This window comes from Dreissena polymorpha, chromosome 1, assembly GCF_020536995.1.
Source record: "Dreissena polymorpha isolate Duluth1 chromosome 1, UMN_Dpol_1.0, whole genome shotgun sequence".
NCBI lineage: Eukaryota > Metazoa > Mollusca > Bivalvia > Myida > Dreissenidae > Dreissena > Dreissena polymorpha.
This window is the reverse complement of record NC_068355.1, coordinates 63238955-63262893: the sequence shown is the minus strand read 5'-3', so window position 1 is coordinate 63262893 and position 23939 is coordinate 63238955. Positions and strand designations below refer to the sequence as shown.

Below are 23939 nucleotides of genomic sequence, written 5' to 3'. Positions count from 1 at the left end.
ATATCAGTATATAAAGCGCTGCTCTTATGGGGAGGGAGCATTCTGCGTTCGATCGTCGAACAGTTCACAACGTTAAATACGTTGCATTAATTAGAGACCTTATACCATTGAAATTATCTGGGACTTTGGATGCCTTTTGAGTAGAAGTGACCCAAGCAACTTTGCGCACTACACCATAGCTTGCTGGGTAGCTTCAATAGAGACTCATACCTTTGTCCGGGTCACAGGTTTTCTTTGGTAATATAAGACAGTGCACGTTTCTGGTCTCTTAGGTCAGCCTGAGCAAGGGACATCTCTGTGACTTTGGATACTTTCGAGTGGAGGTGACCCTGGCAACTTTGCGCACAACATACCATAGCTTGATCGGTAGCCTAGAGACTCGTATATAAGTCCGGGTCAAAGGTTTCCATTCCAGTTAGTGCACGTGTCAGGTCTCGTAGGTCAGCCTGAGTCTGTCAAGCTACTGATTGTTGCTTGTACAACACAGACCGATTGTCTTCCTTGCATAAACGCAGACGGGGGACATTGATTGTCTCCCTTGCGTAACGCAGAGGGGAGACACTGCAGACTCGTTGCAATAGGTGTAAGACACCCGGGGTGACCCAAGTCACCCAAGACACCCTAGGTGATCCAAGTCGACCCAAGTCGATCCAAGTCAACCCAAGTCGACCCAAGTCGACTCAAGCCAACCAAAGTCGACCCAAGTCGACCCAAGCCAACCCAAGTTAACCCAAGTCAACCCAAGTTGATCCAAGTCAACCCAAGTCAACCCGAGTCGACCCAAGTCAACCCAAGTGATCAAAGCAATCCAAGTCGCACAGGGCATACGGAACCGACTTGTATAGAGGCAAATTATATTATTTGTTTATCAAATCACACGGCTAAGGAAAGCCCGAGGAAAAGCCATTATATATATATATATATCCCGAAGGAACGGTAGACACGTTACAAAAATTGGTGGCAGCGGTGGGATATATTGGGACGACCTTTAAAGCATCCCGACTCAGCCTCACGATGGCTTCACATCAAGAACAAAGCGACTTGGATAGGATAAGAGCCGAACTTGAGCATGTCAAGCTAGAAAATGCTAGACTAAAACTTGAATCCGAGATCACTGGTATTGAAAGCGACCCCGAAGTTGGTGTAGAGGAAGAACCTTGCATAGAGTTTAACGTAGGAAGAATAATCAGGAAACGGACGGCGCCAGAACCAGTCATGGCTCCTAAGAAGCCGCATCTGGCCGTGGAGCAGGCATGCAGCTCCTGGATGGGAAACGAGGTCAGCTGTGATCGCCCACTTGAAACTGCCGCTCCAGGCCATAGGTCGATGAGAAGACAGGTCCCCACGGTGTTTGGCTGTATCGTACAGACCCAGACAGACGAACCTAGGGTAAACAAATGCGATGTGTGCGATATCACCTTCGGCAACCAGGCCATGATGTTCGTACACAAGGGTTGCCATTGTGTCGACAATCCTATGAAATGTAATGTCTGCGGTGAAACATGCCATGACGCGATGGGTTTCTATATCCACATAACCATGGGGCATACTGCCAAATGACTGAGACACATTTAGAAGTGTTAGAGTTAGCTGTATAGTTTATTGTTACTGTTTCTTGTTCATTGTTTCATCAGGTCACACTCATGTTTGTTTTTCTCATCCCATCAGGATACTGGTCATTCATTTAGCATTAGATATCATGTTTTGTCATAACATTTGCTTTTAACATGACTACCGGGAGTAGTATTTTGTTCGTCAATAAAAGATGTCGTTGACGTATTTGTTTAACACTTAGACAGAGTATTGTAAGCGGGACGCTTAAATCGGAGGCGTGGGTAGTGTGACGATTTTGGCCGGTATTTTATCCTTTAGGTTCATTATTCTTTGAGTACATTCATATTGTTTACATCAAAACGAAAGTACGTTTCCCGGTCGCAAATCGTTCACTTTTCGGTAAGTTCCACGCGCATAGTATGTGCATTTAATATTGATCATTGTATTTTCATGTACATAATTTGATGATTTAATAATACAAGTCGATTATTAAGATGCACAATATGTATTTCATAATATAGCCACAGTATTATACAATTACTGTTTGAAACGGTAGGGTTGTGTTTACATGAAATAGTAGGGTGATGTCTTAAGCAAGCGGGTCACGTGGTATATATATCAGTATATAAAGCGCTGCTCTTATTGGGAGGGAGCAGTGATTTACCCCAATGTATTATACAGACATCATATATCCGTAACAATATCTCTCCATCCCCATACTAATAGTAACTTAAGGTTTAATTCCCATATATATTGCAAAACAAACATAAATATGCACGGAAAGGACTATTTTTACGAACTTTGAGTATTTCTATTATCTCCCTTGCATAAGCAAGATATAAGGAAAATCGCATTAAAATCAAAATTAAGGGTAAAACTAGATACATACCTGCACTTAATCTATAAAATAAAGCGATACAGTAGGGCATACTAACTATCCAGAGTCTTCTTGCATAAACTATCTTCCTTAGGCTTAGCCGTAATAACAAAAATATGCGTATAAACAAATCGCGTAACTTACAAAAGTGCGAATAAAGCGCGTTCTGGTGCCGGACTAAACACACATTTAGGTAACTACATAACATCTACCCTGTCTGCCGGACCCCGCCCGTGGACTATAGCCATAAGGGAACCCTCTGTGCGGGCACGGACGACGGTCACTTCCGTATGTCACTGGGGCTGCTCGCCCGGGCCAGCACAGAGTGAACCTACGGTACTATCACGGCCTGAGCATAACGCGGATATGACAACCGACCTATAGTTATTCGTCGCAGGGCATAGCCAACGGGTCACTCCTGTGTGTCAGTGGGGCCCCCTGGTATGTGCCCTGTGACGACGCCACGGACGGGCAAGGGCTGACAAGATACCCAGTAAAACATCAACAACACTCTCTTACTAAAACGACGGAAGGGATTACGGTACCGAATATAACTGTCAACCAAATCATGTAATATATCGGCCGCCTGTCTCGTTAACAACCGCGACCGTACAACATAAACGCAACTTAACGCTAAGGGCACGCTACTAGAATCAATGACGGATAGGTGCGCTTGATAAAAATAAAAACGAACATCTGTAACCACTATGTAAAGATATGGACAAATATAAAATCCCCCCCTTTGTAAACCAAAAAATCGGGCTAACAGTATCCGGGTTCCGCGAGACCCTCCCCCCCCCCCTGTGCTGGTCCTCGGTATTTTAAATTTTTGTCGCTGCACCCAGCACGCAGCAGCCGACGACGACGGTAGTGGGGTAAGCACGCAGACACTACACTTCCGCACAGAGACGGAAGCCGCATCAAGTGCGCACTCAGGTAACTCAATAGAGAAACCTTCAGTACAACCCCTTTAAATGTAGATATCACAACCATTTTATATATGCATTATATTAAAAAACAAAAAATGTTGGATGGAGCGTGTCGGCTGGGGTGGTGAGGTGCCCCCTCCTCGCACTGCGGCTCTGTCGACACGACCCACCCAAGATTACCAAAAAAAAGAAAAGTGATGATAATTAGTATATTTGTTTCTCAGTGTATAGATAGACTAACTCATTGCAGTCCATTTATTTACTAACCATTGAAATAGCCACAATAGCACATAGAACTGCTGCCTTTGATATCATACATAACCCGAACCAGTAAAGCGCTCACTCTCTTAATACCAAACTACCATAACCACAGCCCATCTCTTCTATCATCAAATAAATGATCTATCAAAAACAAAGTCTGGCCCTCACAACACCTCAGTGCCACAGGCAATCACCTCAGAAAGAAGAAAGAAAATCTCGAAATTGTCAAAGCCCACAAAACAAAATAGTCATCTTGGTCCATTTACACACAATCAGTCCCTCTCTTCTATCATCTAATACATGATCTGGCAAAAATCTAGTCTGACCCTCAAATCAACATACAACCATTACCCCAAAAAGCAACAGAGAGTGCCCAAGCTACTATAACATATGACACAAGGCAGCAGATCTCTATATGTACCATTACTAACACTATATACTAATATGTCCTCAGCGAGAGACGCTACATGCCGTCCCTCTTGAAAAATACTGAAAAGAATTACTGTTTGCAGTTCATTGGTACACTAACCTTTATATGCTCCTATGTAGCCGGCTCGAGCCCTTAGCTCGACATGCCCTAGACCAGACCACAATACTAAACCTGGCATATTACACAAACACATAGGAATGCTGTCTTTGCTTGTATAACCAGAAACACTAACGTGTGCGCTCTCCCTAATACCAAATTTACTCAAACTCAGCCCCTCTCTTCTTTCATCAAATAAATGACCTATCAAAACTAGTCTGGCCCTTACAACACCACAGTCTCACAAGACACTTAACACATCAATAAGAAAGAATTTACAAAAAGATTGTCTGCCCCCAACGAACTAGTCATCTCGGCCCAATCAAAGAAACATAGTCCCCTTCTTCTATCATCGTATACATGATCTTTCAAAAACTAGCCTGCCCTACGCAATAACATCCAAACTACATACCATATAACAACAGAGAGAGCCCACGTTACCGCAAGCTATGGCACAAAACAGCAGAACTACACATGTATATAAACACCAATACTAACACTATGTACTAATATGTCCTCCGCGAGGGACGTTAAACGGGGGTGCAGTGTATCGGTGCTATACACCGGGCACTTAAAAGAACCAGGGGCGCCTCTGGAATCGGGGCGTTTCCTGTATCCTACTCGAACCCCCACTAACACCTCTCATGGGGCGGAGAGCACAACAACCACACTTGGGTAAATGATAGCTAGAGCACAGGACATAATCTAAAATACCATGAGTTTTACAAATTAACATCAAACATAAATAAATCATATGATATATCAACAGAGTTTTTAGATCATTTATTTACTTTACCTATCCAATTATAAAAGCAAATACAACATAACAGCAAAATTAATACATCCCAGCTTGATACATGGTCTGGATGTTTGGCAGGCGGGTGTGAAGGAACGATGGTGACTCTGGATAGGGCTTTGGATGGCTCCATGGTTGGTTCTCGACTGATTTGTTGTCGCGCGCAGCAAGTGGGTGGATGAGGGTGCTTGTCTCGGGGGTCTTCAGCGGTTGGGTGCTCGGGCCGGGGCAGTATGCGGGCGCGAGGGGGGGCTCGGGCTCGCTCGGCGTGGGTGCGCTTGTGTGGGGGCGGCGGGTTCTGCGATCTGTGAACTGCAACAATATACAACCCTTCACGACTGACCGACGACCGTAAATTACTGACAGACACCTCCTCTTCCGCTCCAGACAAATGCACAACAATCACATACCACACACTATACACAACCATACACAGATCACCACCAAGGAACCCGGAACGCACGGGCGTGGCGCTCTCATACGCGCCACCCGTAATGAGTGGGGGTGTGAGAGCGATACGTGGTTGTGTTCCGGGTCCTATGTACCGGGTGGTGTTGGGATGTGGATCGCGTTGAGTGTCTGGTACATTAGTAATGTGCGGGACACTCGGCGGGATCCGCTCCTCATCACCACCTTTAGGTAGCTAGCACATTAAGGTCTCATTGGCCAACGTGCAACAAACTCTTTTAAAAATTAAAGTATTTGGCGAATACCCGGGAAACCGGGGTAAATTTGACCTACTTTGACTCTAAAATTAATCTTTTTCTCCTGAGAGGTCACAGGGGCAGGTCGGGCTACCGTAACCTCGTGAAGAGGCCAGTAGGACCTGTAAATAAACTCTGAAACACACACGGGGAGGGAGCATCACTCGGTCAGCTGCTGGAGCGTGCGCGTCGCGACCGAGGCGAGAGTCGCCCGCAGAAGATTTTCTCACCTGTACATATTTCCTTATAGAGGGGAACTTCTGCGGGTGGCTCTGCTAATCCAGCAGAGTCCGTCACCCTCGAGCCGGACGTCTTCTACACTGCTGGGATTGCTGTCTTCTCCAAGATGCAGCGGACTTGTCACCCGCTGTTTATCGTCGAGAGTTCGCCGGCCCAGACCTGCCAGAGGTCCCGTCTGAAGAGGGCCGGGGACGGCGGGACAGCAAGACCACCAGTGTGGGGGACATACGGGACGGACCTGGGTCTTGCGCTTGCGAGGAGGGAACCCAAGAACATCGAGGGGGTGGCTTTAAAGAGGGACCCCGTGGCGGCGGTACCTAGTGCGCTCAACGCGCTGGGGAAACCGCCTCGGGGATGAAGACGACGGCTGATGACAAAAAGTGGGCCATAAAGGCGGAGCTGTGTGCTGCAGCGGTGCTGCGTTCAGACATGAATTTGTCTTTTGAGATTGTCTAACTACCAGTGCACATTAAGGTCTCATTGGCCACCGTGCACTGGTCTATTTGGATCTAAATTATTTCTTTGGCGAATACCCGGGAAGCCGGGGTAAATTTGACCTACTTTGGCTCTAAATTAATCTTTCTCCCCTGAAAGGTCACAGGGGCAGGTCGGGCTACTATAACCTCGTGAAGAGGCCAGTAGGACCTGTAAATAAACTCTGAAATACACACACGGGGAGGGAGCAGTCTGCGTTCGATCGTCGAACAGTTCACAACGTTAAATACGTTGCATTAATTAGAGACCTTATACCATTGAAATTATCTTGGACTTTGGATGCCTTTTGAGTAGAAGTGACCCAAGCAACTTTGCGCACTACACCATAGCTTGCTGGGTAGCTTCAATACAGACTCATACCTTTCTCCGGGTCACAGGTTTTCTTTGGTAGTATAAGACAGTGCACGTTTCTGGTCTCTTAGGTCAGCCTGAGCAAGGGACATCTCTGTGACTTTGGATACTTTCGAGTGGAGGTGACCCTGGCAACTTGGCGCACAACATACCATAGCTTGCTGGGTAGCCTAGAGACTCGTATATAAGTCCTGGTCAAAGGTTTCCATTCCAGTTAGTGCACGTGTCAGGTCTCGTAGGTCAGCCTGAGTCTGTCAAGCTACTGATTGTCGCTTGTACAACACAGACCGATTGTCTTCCTTGCATAAACGCAGAGGGGGGACATTGATTGTCTCCCTTGCGTAACGCAGAGGGGAGACACTGACCGTTTGTCTTCCTTGCATAAACGCAGAGAGGGGACATTGATTGTCTCCCTTGCGTAACGCAGAGGGGAGACACTGCAGACTCGTTGCAATAGGTGTAAGACACCCGGGGTGACCCAAGTTACCCAAGACACCCTAGGTGATCCAAGTCGACCCAAGTCAACCCAAGTCGACCCAAGTCGACTCAAGCCAACCCAAGTCGACCCAAGTCGACCCAAGCCAACCCAAGTTAACCCAAGTCAACCCAAGTTGATCCAAGTCAACCCAAGTCAACCCGAGTCGACCCAAGTCGACCCAAGTCAATCCAAGTGATCAAAGCAATCCAAGTCGCACAGGGCATACGGAACAGACTTGTATAGAGGCAAATTATATTTTTTGTTTATCAAATCACACGGCTAAGGAAAGCCCGAGGAAAAGCCATTATATATATATCCCGAAGGAACGGTAGACACGTTACAAAAGTATATCGCCTAGACCACTCGGCCATCCGTGCCCATACTGAAATTGTTATATTTTGTACTTTATATAAGCAATGCTCGTAGTGTCTCACAATATAACGACAACAACAGAACTCTCCAAATTAGTCAATCGTTTCTAAATCGTGAAAAGGTGCATATAATGGATATTTTTAGTTTGGACGATTAACCATAACGTGTAAAGGTCTCTTTAATATGGCGCACTGGTTCACATGCAGAACATTTAACTGGCTTTTCGTTGACTTTCTGGCCCGGAGCAGGGCGTCTGTATCAGATATGAATTGGAATTTACTTGGCGGGCCTTCCCTTTTGTGTTTTTCCCTCGTTGTGCAATGTCATGAGATTGCTATCGTAGCAAACGCATTGTTATTTGAATGGTCGTTAGTGAGTATATGACGGATGGTGAAGTGCACTTCTTTTAACACACAGTGGTTTTAAACTTCACTTCACGGTGAAAATATTACCCGTCATTTTGATATCAAAACTTTGAAGAGGAAAATAATTCTTCACGCAAGCAAAAAACACTATTCTTTATTTCATAATACGGTGTCACTTTTAAATTTCCCACAGTTATTGCCACACTCAATATCTATGATGGTCCGTAATGAATATTGACGATTGAAAGAGCACGCGCGGTCCGCAATTTTCGTCGCGCGTCGATATAAAAAGCTGACTGCGGTAGGCATTCTCCATCTCTCTTCTGCGGGCTTCTAGCAGTACGATGAATTTTTCGACTGTTTACATCGCTTTGTGTGTGTTTGGCGCTGTCCAGGGTGGGTACAAATCTATTCACGTTGACTATTCATGCATCTGACGCTGCTTACTATCTTGCCAATACTAAAAAAAAAGACTTTATTTACCTGACTTAAAATTATTTCATCTTCTACCGGCAGCTGATAATGTTTATATGATCACGTATTATCAAAATCCAGGGCAGTCCCGGATCATCAACGGGGTGGACACGACTACATCCAAGCACCCACACCAGGTGTCGCTACAACGCTGGGATGTCTCAAGCAATGCCTGGTTCCACACGTGCGGGGCTTCTATCGTCGGGGGCCGCGTGGTCGTTACGGCCGCACACTGCATTGATACGTAGGTTTTTAGTTCATTGGTGCATAATTAAGTATTAAATATCATCATAATCGTCGCTTTCATCATCACCACCAGGAAAGCCATGGTCTACACACGCCGTTTCTCTTTCGTCGCGGGCCTTGGGGTCGTGACTGTGGCGCAATCTTTTCATTATGAAATTGTACTCATTAAAGTATTTCCTTATTAATTTTTTCTCGATCTTTGTTTGTGTAGAAGGTTCATTACAAACGAAGTCGTTGGCGGCAAGTGTCGCCCTAAATCAACCTTTGTATGTCTCTTTCTTTAATTAGTTCGGCTACGTACTCGGTTGTCCTTAACAACGGCAATATGATGGACCCAAACACGAAGAGGTACAACGTAGCGAAAATCGTTGTGGTAAGTGAGATTTATGGTCTTGATGCATGTAAGCAAAGTTTCGTCCCAGCTTTGCCCTTCCATTATACACATGCTAATAATGGACGATACTTTCCGCGTGTATGGAAGTTTTTTGGTTATAGGACGTCTGTTGTGTTCGAACATCCAGCTTGTAATAATATACGTATTGATTATGCCGCTCAAATAACTTTATTATGAACAGTAAGAACTGCTGTTATTTTCAAAGAAACGGATTTTGACTTGCGTGATTGATTCTGTCTTGACAACCTTATGGCTCAAATCTCACACATACCCCGAGTCAATTGTTCCATGTTTGCAAGATTTCAGCAGCAAAATCCAAGTTGTTGAACTGCATACGTGTTGTAAAACAGTATTAACTACTGTCAGAAAGTATGTAGTCCGTCACAGTTAAATCGAATCACGATTAGGTTGTTTGCGATAACGCGGGTTCCAACGCTATCCGGTTAACGCAGTTGTTGTTGGAACACGCGCTTCTCACCTCGATTTACACGAGTTTAGTTCCAACTCCTGTCGCATGTGAGTTAAATTGGTAGTCAACATAGCGGACACCAATGGTATCTTCCAAGTACAGCGGTTTCTCCATCCTTCGAAATACATTATTTCCAACGTCGCATAACAACTGAATAATTTGTTAAACTTCGTTTTGTGCGTCCGCACAGCACGAGAACTACAACAGCGGGAGCGGCGCATTTCCGAACGATATCGCGGTGATGCAGGTGGACTCGATGATGGATCTGACCGACCACGCCGCTGTCCAACTCGCCGCGAACAACGCCAACTTCGTGGGAGTCACCTGTGTAATCAGTGGCTGGGGACGAAATTCCTCGAGTACGAATAGTTCTCATTTTAAGGCGAAAAATAATGTTACTTTGTAAATGTTGGTCATGGGTACTAAGTTTCACGGGTGCGAATAATACTAATTTTTGCGCGAGTGCATCTGTAAGTAGGATTTGTACATGTATAAGGTTGACACAGCACGTCAGCGAATAATGTTGATTTAATACAGCGCGAACCCCTGTAAATCTTTATAATTTTGTGTGTTCAGATAAGTGTAAAAAACTTTTGGTTTCAGGCGGCCCAACTACTCAACAGCTCCAGGAGACGACTGGTAGGATCCTCTCCGACTTCGACTGCTTGCTAAGCTGGCTCACCAACTACAACAGCGTCGCGCACATTTGCATCGATAACCCGCAGACCGGAAGCTGCAACGTACGTTTTAATTATATGTGTGAATGTATGGGTAACCGCTGGGTGGCTTTGTGAGTTATTTCGCGACATGGCGGTATTTGTGACGTACACAATTATGTATGGATGAATTGATCGCAGATCGCGTCTCCGATGAATAACCGTTTCGCGGGCGTTAATGTGCTCTAAAACGTATTATCATATACATGTACTCTATAACAAGACGTGCTCTCAACTCGTCATAATTACGAATAATAATTAGCGGCGTAACTGCATCCTTCTCTCATTGGCGTTTCGTCGCAAAATTGAATAACGACATTTTATTTTATGCTTTCCGGTGGTTTATAGAGAAATATCAGTGAAATAAAAGTGGTATTTCACTGTTTCAAACAGTGAAACATAACAGTGAAAAATATCGTTATTTTTCACTGTTTCAGTTAGATACTGGAACTACTTCCCCAATAACCCCATGGTGAGCCTCAATTGCAATTTTCATTCAAGGGAGACTAGTCTACTTGAACCTGAAACACACATTTACCTCCCTTAAACATAATTATTTCGTCTGCTGCTTAACTCTTTAACAACAATGGATGAATTGGAAAACAATGAAATAAATCTTCTTTTCTCAAATATCTTTGACTTTGATGACTTTTTTAATGAAATGAATGAACAAGATGATGACAGCGCTTCAAAATCACAAGAAATAACATCAGCAGCACCAACAGCAGGAGCAGCAACATCAGCCCCACATCCACTGGTAACAGCATCAACACAGGAAGAAAAAGAACAAAACCCAACATCAACACCAACAAGGAATTTCAGATCTGTAAGTGTGGATAGCTTTCTGCTTGAAAACGAAAATTTAAATACAAAAAAGAAAACCGACAATGACATCAGACTTTTCAAAACTTTCCTAAAAAGTCACAAAAATGAGGCAAGAAATATTGAAAATATACCTCCTCATGAATTGAACCCTCTGGTCTGCGAGTTTTTGTTGGGTGTGACTAAAAAAGATGGATCAGAGTATGAACCCACATCTTTGAGGGCATTTTTAAGCTCAATCGACAGGCATTTAAGGCACATGAACTACAAGCACTCTTTGATAAATGACCCTGAATTTGCCAAAGTGAGGGAAGTATTAAAAAGTAAACAAAAAGCTCTGAAAAAAGAAGGTTATGGAAATAAACCGCATCAAGCCCAGGCATTAACAAATGAACATATTGAAGCTATGTACGCAGCTAAAACTCTGGGAGAATCAAGCCCAAGAGCTCTATTACACTCACTGTGGCTTATATGTACAACCCATTTTGGGATGAGAACCGGCAAGGAAATTCACACCCTATGCTGGGGTGATGTCAGCCTTGGAATCGATTTTGAAACTGGTGAAGAATTCATCACCTTCGACACTGAGCGTCAGACAAAAACCCGTACTGGTGAAAATCCTAGGGATATAAGGTGATTTTCCTACTTTAATATATTTGTACACAAATCTGAATTGATAATTTTTTATTTATATAAAAACTGGTACTGTTTATAAAATATTTAAATGGAATTTTTCTTTAGTAAAAATAATACAAACATGGAGGATATGTGTTGGTTAAGGTAGAATATCGATTTTATTTCACGATTGATCATAGAAATTATTATTTTTACGAGTGGCGAAGCCACAATTGAAAATATATATTTTCTATTATCACAAGTGAATTTATAGACCTTTTTTTACAATATAATTCTTATTTGTATTATTAATATACAGTAGACTTCACTTTTGTTGGAATAGTATTTAATTTAAACAAAACATTTAATGCAACACACATTTTAACTATTCATAGGAAAGTCAAGCCACGGGCATATGCAGTTCCCGAACAACCTGACAGAGATCCGGTGCATCTCTACAAGCTATATGCCGACAAACGCCCTGTTGACATGATGACAGAAGACAGCCCCTTCTTCTTAACTCCTGGCAACAAGACACAGCAATGCTGGTTCAGGAAGTCTGCCATGGGAATAAACAAGCTATACAGCATAATGACCGAGATGAAAACAGATGCTGGTATTCAAGAGCCAAGAATCACCCCATACAGGTCAAAACCCCATATTATATACACTACTTTCATAACAAGACTAAAATATATAATAAAAATCACTTACCTCCCATTTATTAAGTAGGTGTTGTTTGTCCAATTTACATGCTACAACACTCAAAATTTTAATTCATAAAATCTCCTGTACTCGACTAGTACTATTCCTCTACTTTCCGGTTCCATTACATCCAGTACTTGACAGACCACCATGTATTTATTGAAGTGTTTCAAGAGCACACAAAACAATTACAACTTATATCTTATGTAATATGTCATGTGTACCGTTGAATATCGATTTTATTTTTACCATAGAAATAAACTTTTTTCAGTGCAAGAAAGCACTTGATTCAGAAGCTGAATGACGAGAATGTTCCTGCTCATCAAATAATACAGATTTCAGGGCACAGAAATATTAACAGCTTAAATAATTACAGCAGTTTGAACAAGGAACAGTCAAAAAATATTTCAAAAATACTTTCTCATTCAAACCAGTCAGTTGAAAAGCACAACCGCACAGCCACTGCCACTGCGTCAGCCACACCTGCATCAAGTGATTTTCCGATGGCCCGAGGATTTTTTGTCAACTCACATTTCCAGGGCAATGTAACATTTAATTTTCACAACTCTGAATCTTACATGGGCCTTTCCCAGACACAGAACGTAGTAAATCACCAGAGGCAATCTCCATCCCGTACACCGGCGGTAACCGCAGATTCCCCTGTACAGCGACACTACAAGCGAATCCGTCTTATTGCAGAGAGTGACAGTGATTGATATCGAAACCATTTAGCACAAAAACACTGTTGAAATATGTTTGCGTTCCTAGTTTAATCCAGTTATGTGTTATTAATCCAGCAAGTCGTAAAAGTGTTGTTCAACATGGCGAGCACTTTCGTAACTTTGAGATCAGTTGAATACACAAATTACTACGCCAGTATATGCAACACTATTAATTTCATAATAATTTAAATTAAACTATTGTTTGTAATAATATTGAATGTATAAAGTATGAAAAAGATATATGTTGAATAAAACATTGATTTTAATAGTAATACACTTTTTACAGATGTGAACTATTTTCTTGTGTAGTAAGTTCTTTGTGCGTTCTAAAAATTGAGGCACCCCACGGGGAAACTTAATGAGGCAAATTCGGAAAATTAACAAAACTACAAAAATAAGCATAAAATAAAAAGAAAATTTGTTGGTTTCGGTAGCATATCGAATTTAATTCACTCGTGATCATAGAAAAAAATATTTTCACTCGTGGCTACGCCACTCGTGAAAATATAAATTTCTATGATCACTCGTGAATTAAATTCGATATGCTACCGAAACCAACAAATATCCTCTATTTATTAAAATGAACTTATTAATAATTTGTCTATGCCCTGTAAGAGAAAACAACCTTTTAATTTGACAATTTAAAAAGGCCACAATATAATAGGTTTTTTTTTAAATTCAATATTATAGCGACTCGTTCAAGCGAAGATAAATGCAATATTGTTCACATAAAAACACCATAACCATACCTTTTTCTAACTGAGCATTCTAGATACAGTTTTACGTTGAACAATAAAAAAGGTGTTTAATGTAATTTGAAAGAATGAACTTTACACAAATAAAAATCTTCTGTTTTGTCGATTCTTTTTTCAGCCGTTTTGCAGTTGAATGTTGCTCGTTTGCGCAATGTTTTACTATAGTATCAAACATTATCATATTTCAGTGATATAGTAGTGAACGCTATATCAATATCTCCAATAGATCGAACCAAAAACAACCGTCTGAAGTGTAAACATGCCTTCGAATAAAACATGGTGATTGATTTAAAAAGTAAATCCTACATGACTCGAGTGTTTAGTATATTATTACATGACCATTTAGTATAATGTTAACTCTAACCGGCGATATGTAAGTACATGTGTACCTAAACTTTTCGCATGCACCGTATGATGCATCGATTCCACATGAATTTACATTTGTTTGGTCAAACAGATAGCGCTTTATTAAATAGAGTGAAAATAATCGCAGGATCTATAACGAGAATCATATGTGTTGTACATGTAAACATCTCTATTGATCAAGATCAACAACAAAACGATTGGGGTGGCGCATTAATGACGCTCAGTGGCGGCTTTTGGGAAGTGTTCCCAATTGATTATAATGTTAAGTAAAATGTTCCAATATTTAATCTAATAGATATATTTCATCAAGTGCTTTGATGAAATAAGCCGTTAAGACGAATGTTCTATCGCTTGGCTGAAATTACAGGGCGACAGCGGCGGTCCGATGGTCTGCAATGGCGTCCTGGCCGGAGTGACGTCATGGGGCGCAGCCGGCTGTAGCACCAGCCGCCCCAGCGTGTACACGCGGGTCTCCACCTATAGGGCGTGGCTTGATCAGAACATCAATGCCCTTGCTTAGATTGATTGGAATTAGTGCGACATACGAACGTCTGCGAGATTGTGACGTAGATTGATTGACGTCCGTCGCATGCTGTGCAAGCGTATGTGAAATTTGCAAAAAAAATATTAGAATATACATATGAAAATGGAAATCGTGTTGTTTTTATTTAGTTGTGTCATTGGAAAAAAGGATGGTTCCTTATTCATAATTCCTCATTTACATTTGACTAGAAGTGCGGGACTATTTTTAGTCACCCTACAAAAAAATATTTGCGCAAACAAATAAAACAACAACTAAAAGTAGAAAAGACATCGGTAAATATCTGCCATTGTTTATAAGCTAGTAAAGTTAATTGTAAAACTGAAGTAATTCAATGACACGCATTATTCAAATGGCAAATGGTTCCCGGTCCCCTTACTAGATGTCCGTCAGAGTTTCAAAGGGTTCTTTACTTTTCGCAACCCACACCGAATGAGCCCGTCGAACGCTACATGCCGTCGTAGGTTTCCTTTTCTATCTGTACATGTAGGAAATTTGTATCAGTATTTTGACGTCCGTAGGTCGTTGACGTAAAACGTTAACAATGACCTTACGTCAAAGGTCTTTACCACAGAAAACCTGTCGGAAAGGTCTTGGAAAAATGGACAATATACATATTCCGAATTGCAGATAAGGCATGAAAAGAACGATGTGCAAAAATTATGAAGTGTATTACATGAGTGGTGACGTCATGGTTTGACAATATCCGCATAAGTAGAAAAACTAGCAGCAGGTTGAAGTTCTTATTGGTAGAGGTGTTGGTAATGGTACCGTGGTTCCGCTCGATGAAGACATTCTAAATACATATACATTAGTTATACAAGAAACATTTCATAAATTCAAAACTGTTTGGTTGTCTGAGCTATACGGAAGGATAGTACTCTCGCTATTGTTTATGGAGGAAAATAACACAATAATACTGTAGTAATATTTACGATGAAGCAGATCTACTCAATCAGAGATACGTCTCTGACTAAATAAATCGCATCTTATTATTTCTTTGCCGTAAACACTTATCTGTTTTTATCCGGGAGTCGGTGGTGCAATAAAAATCAAACTAAAGAAACTTTCCCCCAGACACGCGATGTCGGTGTAATGACATGATACTCTAGAAAATGTGGTAAACACTGGAACTATTTCATCGGGGACGAACGCGTATGAATACTGGTGCGGTGCGGACAATGTAACCTTTCAAAATCCCAGCAACACGCACACGCGCATAAGGTGGTTGGAGACATTTTCCTTCGATGATGGTCGTAAAATATAGTTTTGAATATTTCGAGCTTATTGGAAACACATGTTCAGCGGCCTGGATGGATAATATGTGTCGCGTTCTGAGAAAACTGTGCATAAGCATGTGCGTTAAGTGTCGTCCCAGATTAGCCTGTGGAGTCCGCACAGGCTAATCAGGGACGACACTTTCCGCTTTTATGACATTTTTCGTTTAAATGAAGTCTCTTCTATGCAAAAATTCAATTAAGGCGGAAAGTGTCGTCCTCGATTAGCCTGTGCGGACTGCACAGGCTAATCTGGGACGACACTTTACGCACATGCATTAAGCCCAGTTTTCTCAGAACAAGGCTCATATTATTGTATGATTTGCCGTATGACAATTAAATTATATCCGTTAATTTGTCCATGTATGGTCGACAGAAACGGCGATACCGATAAAATTGAGTAATTCGGTCAAGAAAAGCTACGCCCATTCATGTCTTTCCGGCTAAATTGAAACTGATATACTCGGTTTAAAACTTGAAAAGGGAATACATTATTACGAAGCACAGTCCCCTTATGATAGTTAGTAAGTGTTGCAACAACGCTAGAGAGGTTAAACAAATACGTTTCATGACAGCATATGTATTTCTGCTGGAATTGTTAAGTATCTACAGTTTACTATATAATCTAGTTCACACTGAGACACATTTTTCAGTGCGCATTTATCTTACATTCATGCCAACACTGCGAGCAAATGAATAGACAATAACATCATTTGAAATTGATTTAGCCAACATTATTTCAGACATTCAAGCACATTTATAGAATTAAAAAGTCAATTGCGTTGTTGTTGCAAAAACAAACGTGTTAATGCATAAGAAGTTAAGACCAATGACAATTTTTTAAATTGCCAGACACCAAATTCATACTAAGGAATACTTAAACATTTAGATACAAGTAAAACAATAGTAAGAACTAAAACAAACTCGTGAACGTTTACTTGTATCGGTAACAATATGTGTAATTCAAAAGTTTAATATAAAAATAATATGTGGTGTAATTTAGCTTCCCTTACTATAGAGCTGCATGCGAATATTAATCTTTATGATAATTATTTATTGATACTGTTAGATGCTTAAAAATGACAAGTAGCATAAAGTATCAGTTTAGTTACTAGTAGTATACACACTATAGATTTTGTGCTTTACAATCTGACCGTGTTCTTAAAAAAATAGAACATATTAATACACGCGTGCTCCTATATCAAGGTCGGTTTCAAATAAATTGATAGTTCAAAGTTAAATAAAAGAAATTAGTTTTAAACACATCGTTATTCGCAGCATAACTTATTGCAGTCAATATGGACATGAATTTGGCAAAAGCGATCAGCAAAATGGTACCGGCTGTTTGTCCAGTATGTTCAAGGTCAAAATCACAGCCTAGTGTCTATTTAAATGAATAGAAGTTCAACACTTTGTCCGGGGTTTAAGCAGTGGACGCGATAAAACAACAGAGACCATTGCAACGTCCAAGCTGAAAACTTAATGTCAGAGGTCATGTCGACTTAACTAATAAAAATACATAAGAAATAAAACGTTTCGCGCGAATTCAAATAAACGGTGTGCGCGTATCGTTCTTTTGCATTAAACAATTAGTACATATTGATGTCGGGTCTTAAAAAACGACCCCACCCCCGCATTATGCGGCTTGTTTAGAACACAAGGAATTTGGGAATCTTATTTCCTGTGGCGTATGTACGTTGATCTTAATGGAGATAAAAGTACTACGTAAGAAAGACGCATGCTGTGCACACGTATATATATATATACATACGGTTCATACAAAAAATAATTGGTCTATTTAAGCTAACAACTCAAGTTTCCCTAAGTTGACCGCCGAAGTTCGCAGTGTACTCGTATAGCCCGTCCGATTAATGATTAAAGATAGACGGCAACGTACACCTTATTAATTGAGATAATTTTTGAGTCATTACGTCAAAATGACCAAGAAAAACGAAAGATAGCGTGATGACACCGTACGTTTTGTTGTAGCATGGGGTGTCAGACAATTCACCCCCTGGACAATTCACCCCCAGAATTTGATTTCCTTGGACAATTCACCCCCAAAGACAATTCACCCCCAAGTCAATTCACCCCCATATTTGTATATGAGATTTTATGGTCATTTGCTTTTGTCATATTTGAACATAATTTGTGAGCAGATGTTCTGGGGTTATAATTTTGACTTTGCACACAATTTTGACGTGAAAATAATAAATGTAGTATGTAAATGAAAGATGACATTGTGTTTTTTGTCAAATGCAATTCAACCAATGTATTTTTCTATAAACTGTGTTACAACATATAAAATTGAAATACAGTTTTTTGTATTTATATTATTTGTGCATTTGTTTTAAATAATAATATTATTTTACTATTTTATTATTAGTACTTTGTCAAATATTGAAGATGATTAATTAGTTTCATTTAATTCTTAGAATTTTACATTAATATCACAATTATTTATTTATTCATGTTAGATAGGATAATTAATTTAATAAAATAAAATGGTTTAATTGATAAGAAAACCTTAATTAAAGAAAGGAAATTTAATCTGGTTGGGAGCGTGCAATTAAAGGGTATTACAATCACGCATTCACACCCCTGGCGAGGCTTTATCAAAGTGTCAAAACAGATTTATGATTTTATGGTCATTTGCTTTTGTCATATTTGAACATAATTTGTGAGCAGATGTTCTGGGGTTATAATTTTGACTTTGCACACAATTTTGACGTGAAAATAATAAATGTAGTATGTAAATGAAAGATGACATTGTGTTTTTTGTCAAATGCAATTCAACCAATGTATTTTTCTATAAACTGTGTTACAACATATAAAATTGAAATACAGTTTTTTGTATTTATATTATTTGTGCATTTGTTTTAAATAATAATATTATTTTACTATTTTATTATTAGTACTTTGTCAAATATTGAAGATGATTAATAAAATTTCATTAAATTCTTAGAATTTTACATTAATATCACAATTATTTATTTATTCATGTTAGATAGGATAATTAATTTTATAAAATAAAATGGTTTAATTGATAAGAAAACCTTAATTAAAGAAAGGAAATTTAATCTGGTTGGGAGCGTGCAATTAAAGGGTATTACAATCACGCATTCACACCCCTGGCGAGGCTTTATCAAAGTGTCAAAACAGATTGATCAAAGTGTCAAAACAGATAAACAAAGACTTCAGTTACACACATTGACATATGACATAATTATGCTGGGCTTGGCATAATACCTGGTAATACCTGTATTAAAAAATTCTATTTTTGTTCACTTGATATTTTGATTATTATTTTTACACAAATAATTATTATTAATAATTATTAAAAAAATATTATTTTTAAACATATAATTATTATTATTATAAACAAAGACTTCAGTTACACACATTGACAAATAAATATACTGGGCTGGGCATAATACCTGGTAATACCTGTATTAAAAAATTCCATTTTTGTTCACCTGATATTTTTATTATTATTTTTATTTAACTGCCTATAAACATAGGTGTTTCATTAAAAAAATAATTATTTTTATTCTTATTATCGTTTAAGTTGTTCAATTTTCTCTCATTGAAGGATAAGTAATAGAAGTTGTGTTTTGTAATGTTGTGTATTGAAACATATTTTAGTCTGCAAATATCAGTATTCATTTCAAATCCAGTAATTCACGCCATTTTCTGTTATAATTTTAAAATGCTACTTACACAGGAGTACTTCATGATTTATTAAATCCACTATAATACCGCTAGTATGGTCCTACTAAAAATGTTTTGAAATGTAATGTATTTTTTACAACAACAACTGTTGTTGTTGTTGTTGTTGTATTTTTTACATTAATTGTACTCAATTCAAGTCCACTTCAATCATACAGTATGTTAACTCATTCCATACTACAGCCTTATCTCTAAGCAACCCCAATCAGTATATCTACCACTAGATAATCAGAAGAAGATAATCAGTACCCTCATCAGCTCTGAATGCCTGACAGATTATCTGTTTATTGTTACCTTTAGTGGTGTGAAAAGGTTGTTTTTAGGTTTGTTTGTTTGTTTTATTTGTGCATACATGTCAAGCAATTTACAATTCAATGCAATCAAGGCAATAAATAACGTATAGATTGCATTATTATCATATTCAGAAACATGCATTACATGAATGGTGCCATTTATCATAGATCCAAATAAGATTACGACATGATGTATACACAGGATAACCCGTAAAGCTTAGACATGTAAACATGAAAAAGCTTATTTCCAACGGATTTAGTCAAACAGATCTTATAAGATAGGTGTTGTTATTTTGTTGACTGACTATGTGACAAATATTTTATTATTATATTTCCCATTGAAAAATAAACATAGTAATATTATGAAAATTTCGAAATCTTGCATAACTTATCAACTAAAAAACATTGGAGTATTTCCAAATAATGTATCCAATACCATTATTATTTATTTATACACGTTTTACAAATATAAACTGTTTTAATGAATAAAAACAATCTTAAATAAAACAAAACACATAATTGATTATTTAATATAAAAAAAACAATAATAAGATTATATATATTGTTAATAATAAAAACAAACATCAATAGGTAAAAAGCACAGTTATGTTTCAATTGCAAGTAATTTTATCAAAAAAAGAAAGACATTCTGAGAACATCTTAATATGCTTTTATTCGATCTTCATAAAAATCAAATAGAATACAAATAACTATCCTTAGAAAACAGATATTCGTAATTACTAAATCCTAAACAAACAGCAAAAGAAAACAACAACAAAATATCTGGGGGTGAATTGTCCAGGAAGCAGGGGTGAATTGTCTAGGGGGTGAGTTGTCTCCTGGGGGTGAATTGTCTTGGGGGTGAATTGTCTTATTCCCGTAGCATGTAGCCCAAGACAAATTAGGATCATGCGACCTTTAATTTATTCAAACTCCTCACAGCAGTTACTTCCCTTGGGCATTCGCCCAGTCATTAACCACTGCCACCACAAATATCACGTGATCTACATACAACAACAACAGGACAATAATAACAAAAATGGCGGAGACGCAGACGAACATTGTGAAAAATCCGTGTTTATTGTGTAGCAAAACCCAGCATTTTAATTTATATAGTGGAATTCACTCATCTTCATTAATTAGTAAAATTTCATGTTTGGTACAAGTCGATGTTCAACGTTGTATTGATAAAAGGTCTGGTGTCTGCAAGTCTTGCCATCTGAAAATAAACTCTTCTTTTGAATTTGTACAATTAATAAAAGAAAAACTTAGCATTAATGAAGGCGTTCAAAACGCAGAAAAGCGTGGGGCTAGCAGTCCAATTACTCCCCAGTTACAAAAAACTGTAAAGGCTCCGAAAACAAATTTGGGACCTGAAAGTGAGTCTGAATCAGAAACTGTACTTGATGATGAAGAAAAAAGTAATGACGATCATCATTATTCAAGACCCTTGAATGTTCGTTTAAATACACCATCTAAAAGATTTCAATATTGTCACCCAGTAGAAGATGAGACCGTAGTTGCTGATATTCAGTCAAATTCTGTAAGCGTCCTAATGGTGTTACAAAAAAGACCCGATAATGCAACTCATAATAGGCGTTACTTACCCTTATCAATGTTGTTATGCCATGGAAATAACTCAATATGAATTTAAAACACCAGACATTTTCGATCACACTAGTGCCAGTATGATAAGAATTGTTATTATTATGACTGTATTATGTATATTAAATCAACCATATTATAGTGATAATAACACATAAGGAAGGGTATTAGAAACTACCAGTATTACTAAAACAATGGGTTGCATTATAAGTTTAAATAATTGCATCTAAAATTTATGTTGAAATGCATGATTCTTTATAAGTTTACTGTTTAGTATTATTATGCATGAGTATTCATCTGTTATTGTCCATGGTTTGTTCATTGTTTTCAGACAGTTCCAGAAAACATTGCAAACAAGCAGAGTTCTCGTCCCTTCTTCACCATACACCTCTGAAATGGGCTCAGTGACAAGAATCTTGTCAAAACTAAAAAAAATATTTTATCCTCCTAAATGAGTTTAATATGAATTAAACCTGGCATAAATATACAAATAATTTACCTAAAAAGTTCCAAACTTTGAAATATAATGATTGTATTTACATATTTTATACAAAGACCTATAGATAACATATAGTTATCTATAGGTCTTTGTTTTATACAATAAGTCTATTTTTCTCGTAAATATTTTAAAAGTGTAATATATGACAGCCCAAAATTGCTGAATTCTTCATTTCTGCCCTTGTGTTTCAAGAGAGAATACTTTCCATCCAAATGGAGAGAGATCTGGGTTCATATCCCAATAGGGGCTTAAGATGATGCATGCAATATTTTGTTGTTTTATTTTCTAAAAACAATAAATTAATGATAAAGAAATTAATTTAGTAAGAGTTTTAACATGTAATAATACTATAGTATTCATATAATGAGTGGATTTTAGAATTAGTCATGTCTTGAGTTTGTTTGTCATTATGAACATTTTGTTTTATATCAAATTTTTATAAGTGACATAATACTTAAATTTAGATTTGATAAAAGAATATTATGTTTATAATTAGGTGCTACGAAAAGCTGTTCAGGATCTGATTTTGAAGGAGATCGAGGATGAGGTTTTCCTACTTTCATCCAGAAATGTTGCCTTGTCTAGTGTTCTTATTCGATATCGCAGCATTGAAAGCTTGTTTGAGAATGGAGAACATCTGATCAAGGAGATCATTAGTGAAATGTCAGAAAGGTAAACAAATATTAAAATTTTCAATTAATGTTAAGCATGAATTATATTAGATAAAATCTATTCATCCTGTTATTTTGGGTGATTTATTGCACAAAAAGCATGAAAGATCTTTTATACCTGAAAGCTATTACATTTGTTTCAAACTTCCCAATCCTAATACCTAGTTTAATTTTGCCTTAAAACTTTATCATTTGCTATGACATGATATTTGATGATTATTTTTTTTTTAATAGTGATTGGAAAATCATGCTCTTTAAATGTAAAAATGAAGAGCTCAAGTTTATGCAATCAAAGTACATGTAATAGGATTAAGACATTTCATGTTTTACTGTCAAGCTGAACACACCACTATATGGTCAGGGTAAACTACATTGATTGCCATGTGAGCTTACCTTATAGTGAGAATAGCTCTATGAGCTATTGGTATTGGGGATATGCACAGTTTTATGCATGACATTTTAATCAGAATGGCAATAGGAAGTCCTCTGCTACTTCATACAATTGTTATTTTTACATATTTGCATACTTCTGTACCTATTTTATTTGTAGCTCACCTGAGCACATAGCGCTCATGAGGATCATTTTGGATACAGTGTTGTCTGTCGTCTGTCTGTGAATGTGTAATGTGCGCTAGTTAACTTTTTTGGCATGAACTAATGTCTAGTGGGCCTCTACAAAGATTGTTCAAATTACGAGCCTGGGGCCAAATGTGCAGAGGGGCCCAATGTTATTTTCCCTGTATGTATGTAGTTAAAATTAAAAAAATCTGCACTTAAACCACAGGCTTACCCTGAGATATTTGGTTTAAACATTGTTTATTTGGCCTCTACAAAGATTGATCAAATAATTGACCTGGGGTCAAAATTAGCCCAATTTATTTATTTTTAATTAATTAATTTTTTTATTTAATGATTTATTTTTATATATTTATATAATTGCCCTTGGTTTCACTTTTTTACATAATGCTAAGTAAATACTTAAAAAATCTTCTCTGAAACCGCAAGATTTTGAAATAAGACATTTAGCATGAACATCATCCTGTGTGCTAATTTTTCAGAACAATTGCAATATTGAACTAAAAGAAATGTTAA

At 38.4% G+C, this 23939-nt stretch overlaps 4 protein-coding genes across 8 annotated transcripts in view; all 4 read left to right on the top strand.

The window, feature by feature from the left end:
- The first annotated feature begins 1014 nt into the window (after positions 1-1014).
- Positions 1015-1560, top strand: LOC127877725 (zinc finger protein Pegasus-like). Its single transcript, XM_052423935.1, has one exon. It carries the CDS (start codon positions 1015-1017, stop codon positions 1558-1560), a length of 546 nt encoding a protein of 181 aa, XP_052279895.1.
- Positions 1561-8182: 6622 nt separating this feature from the next.
- LOC127832147 (fibrinolytic enzyme, isozyme C-like) lies at positions 8183-14885 on the top strand. Its single transcript, XM_052357455.1, has 6 exons — positions 8183-8344; positions 8504-8666; positions 8957-9041; positions 9722-9890; positions 10135-10271; positions 14600-14885. The coding sequence occupies exons 1-6, from the start codon at positions 8293-8295 to the stop codon at positions 14750-14752; spliced, it is 759 nt and encodes a 252-aa protein (XP_052213415.1). The 5' UTR covers positions 8183-8292; the 3' UTR covers positions 14753-14885.
- Positions 10416-13383, top strand: LOC127832155 (uncharacterized). The gene is made up of 2 exons (XM_052357461.1): positions 10416-12331; positions 12661-13383. Exons 1-2 carry the CDS (start codon positions 12174-12176, stop codon positions 13103-13105), a joined length of 603 nt encoding a protein of 200 aa, XP_052213421.1. The 5' UTR covers positions 10416-12173; the 3' UTR covers positions 13106-13383.
- Positions 14886-21030: 6145 nt separating the features above from the next.
- Positions 21031-23939, top strand: part of LOC127832116 (synaptic vesicle 2-related protein-like) — a 94875-nt gene continuing 91966 nt past the window's right edge. Inside the window, exons 1-3 of one of the 5 annotated variants that reach the window (XM_052357372.1) lie at positions 21032-21493; positions 22009-22095; positions 22673-22848. The gene's annotated coding sequence lies outside the window, so the exon portion shown is untranslated. Of the gene's footprint in view, positions 21616-22008; positions 22849-23939 lie in introns of all 5 variants that reach the window. The other 4 variants (XM_052357363.1, XR_008026700.1, XM_052357356.1 and 1 more) reach the window with 4 other exon arrangements.

Bases quoted from the DNA above. Each gene is read 5' to 3' on its own strand.
- LOC127877725 (XM_052423935.1), top strand. From the start codon at position 1,015: ATGGCTTCACATCAAGAACAAAGCGACTTGGATAGGATAAGAGCCGAA.
- LOC127832147 (XM_052357455.1), top strand. From the start codon at position 8,293: ATGAATTTTTCGACTGTTTACATCGCTTTGTGTGTGTTTGGCGCTGTC. The intron at 8,667-8,956 runs GTAGGTTTTTAG...TTCTTTAATTAG, and splicing joins GCCGCACACTGCATTGATAC to TTCGGCTACGTACTCGGTTG. The intron at 9,891-10,134 runs GTACGAATAGTT...TTTTGGTTTCAG, and splicing joins CTGGGGACGAAATTCCTCGA to GCGGCCCAACTACTCAACAG.
- LOC127832155 (XM_052357461.1), top strand. From the start codon at position 12,174: ATGATGACAGAAGACAGCCCCTTCTTCTTAACTCCTGGCAACAAGACA. The intron at 12,332-12,660 runs GTCAAAACCCCA...AACTTTTTTCAG, and splicing joins CCAAGAATCACCCCATACAG to TGCAAGAAAGCACTTGATTC.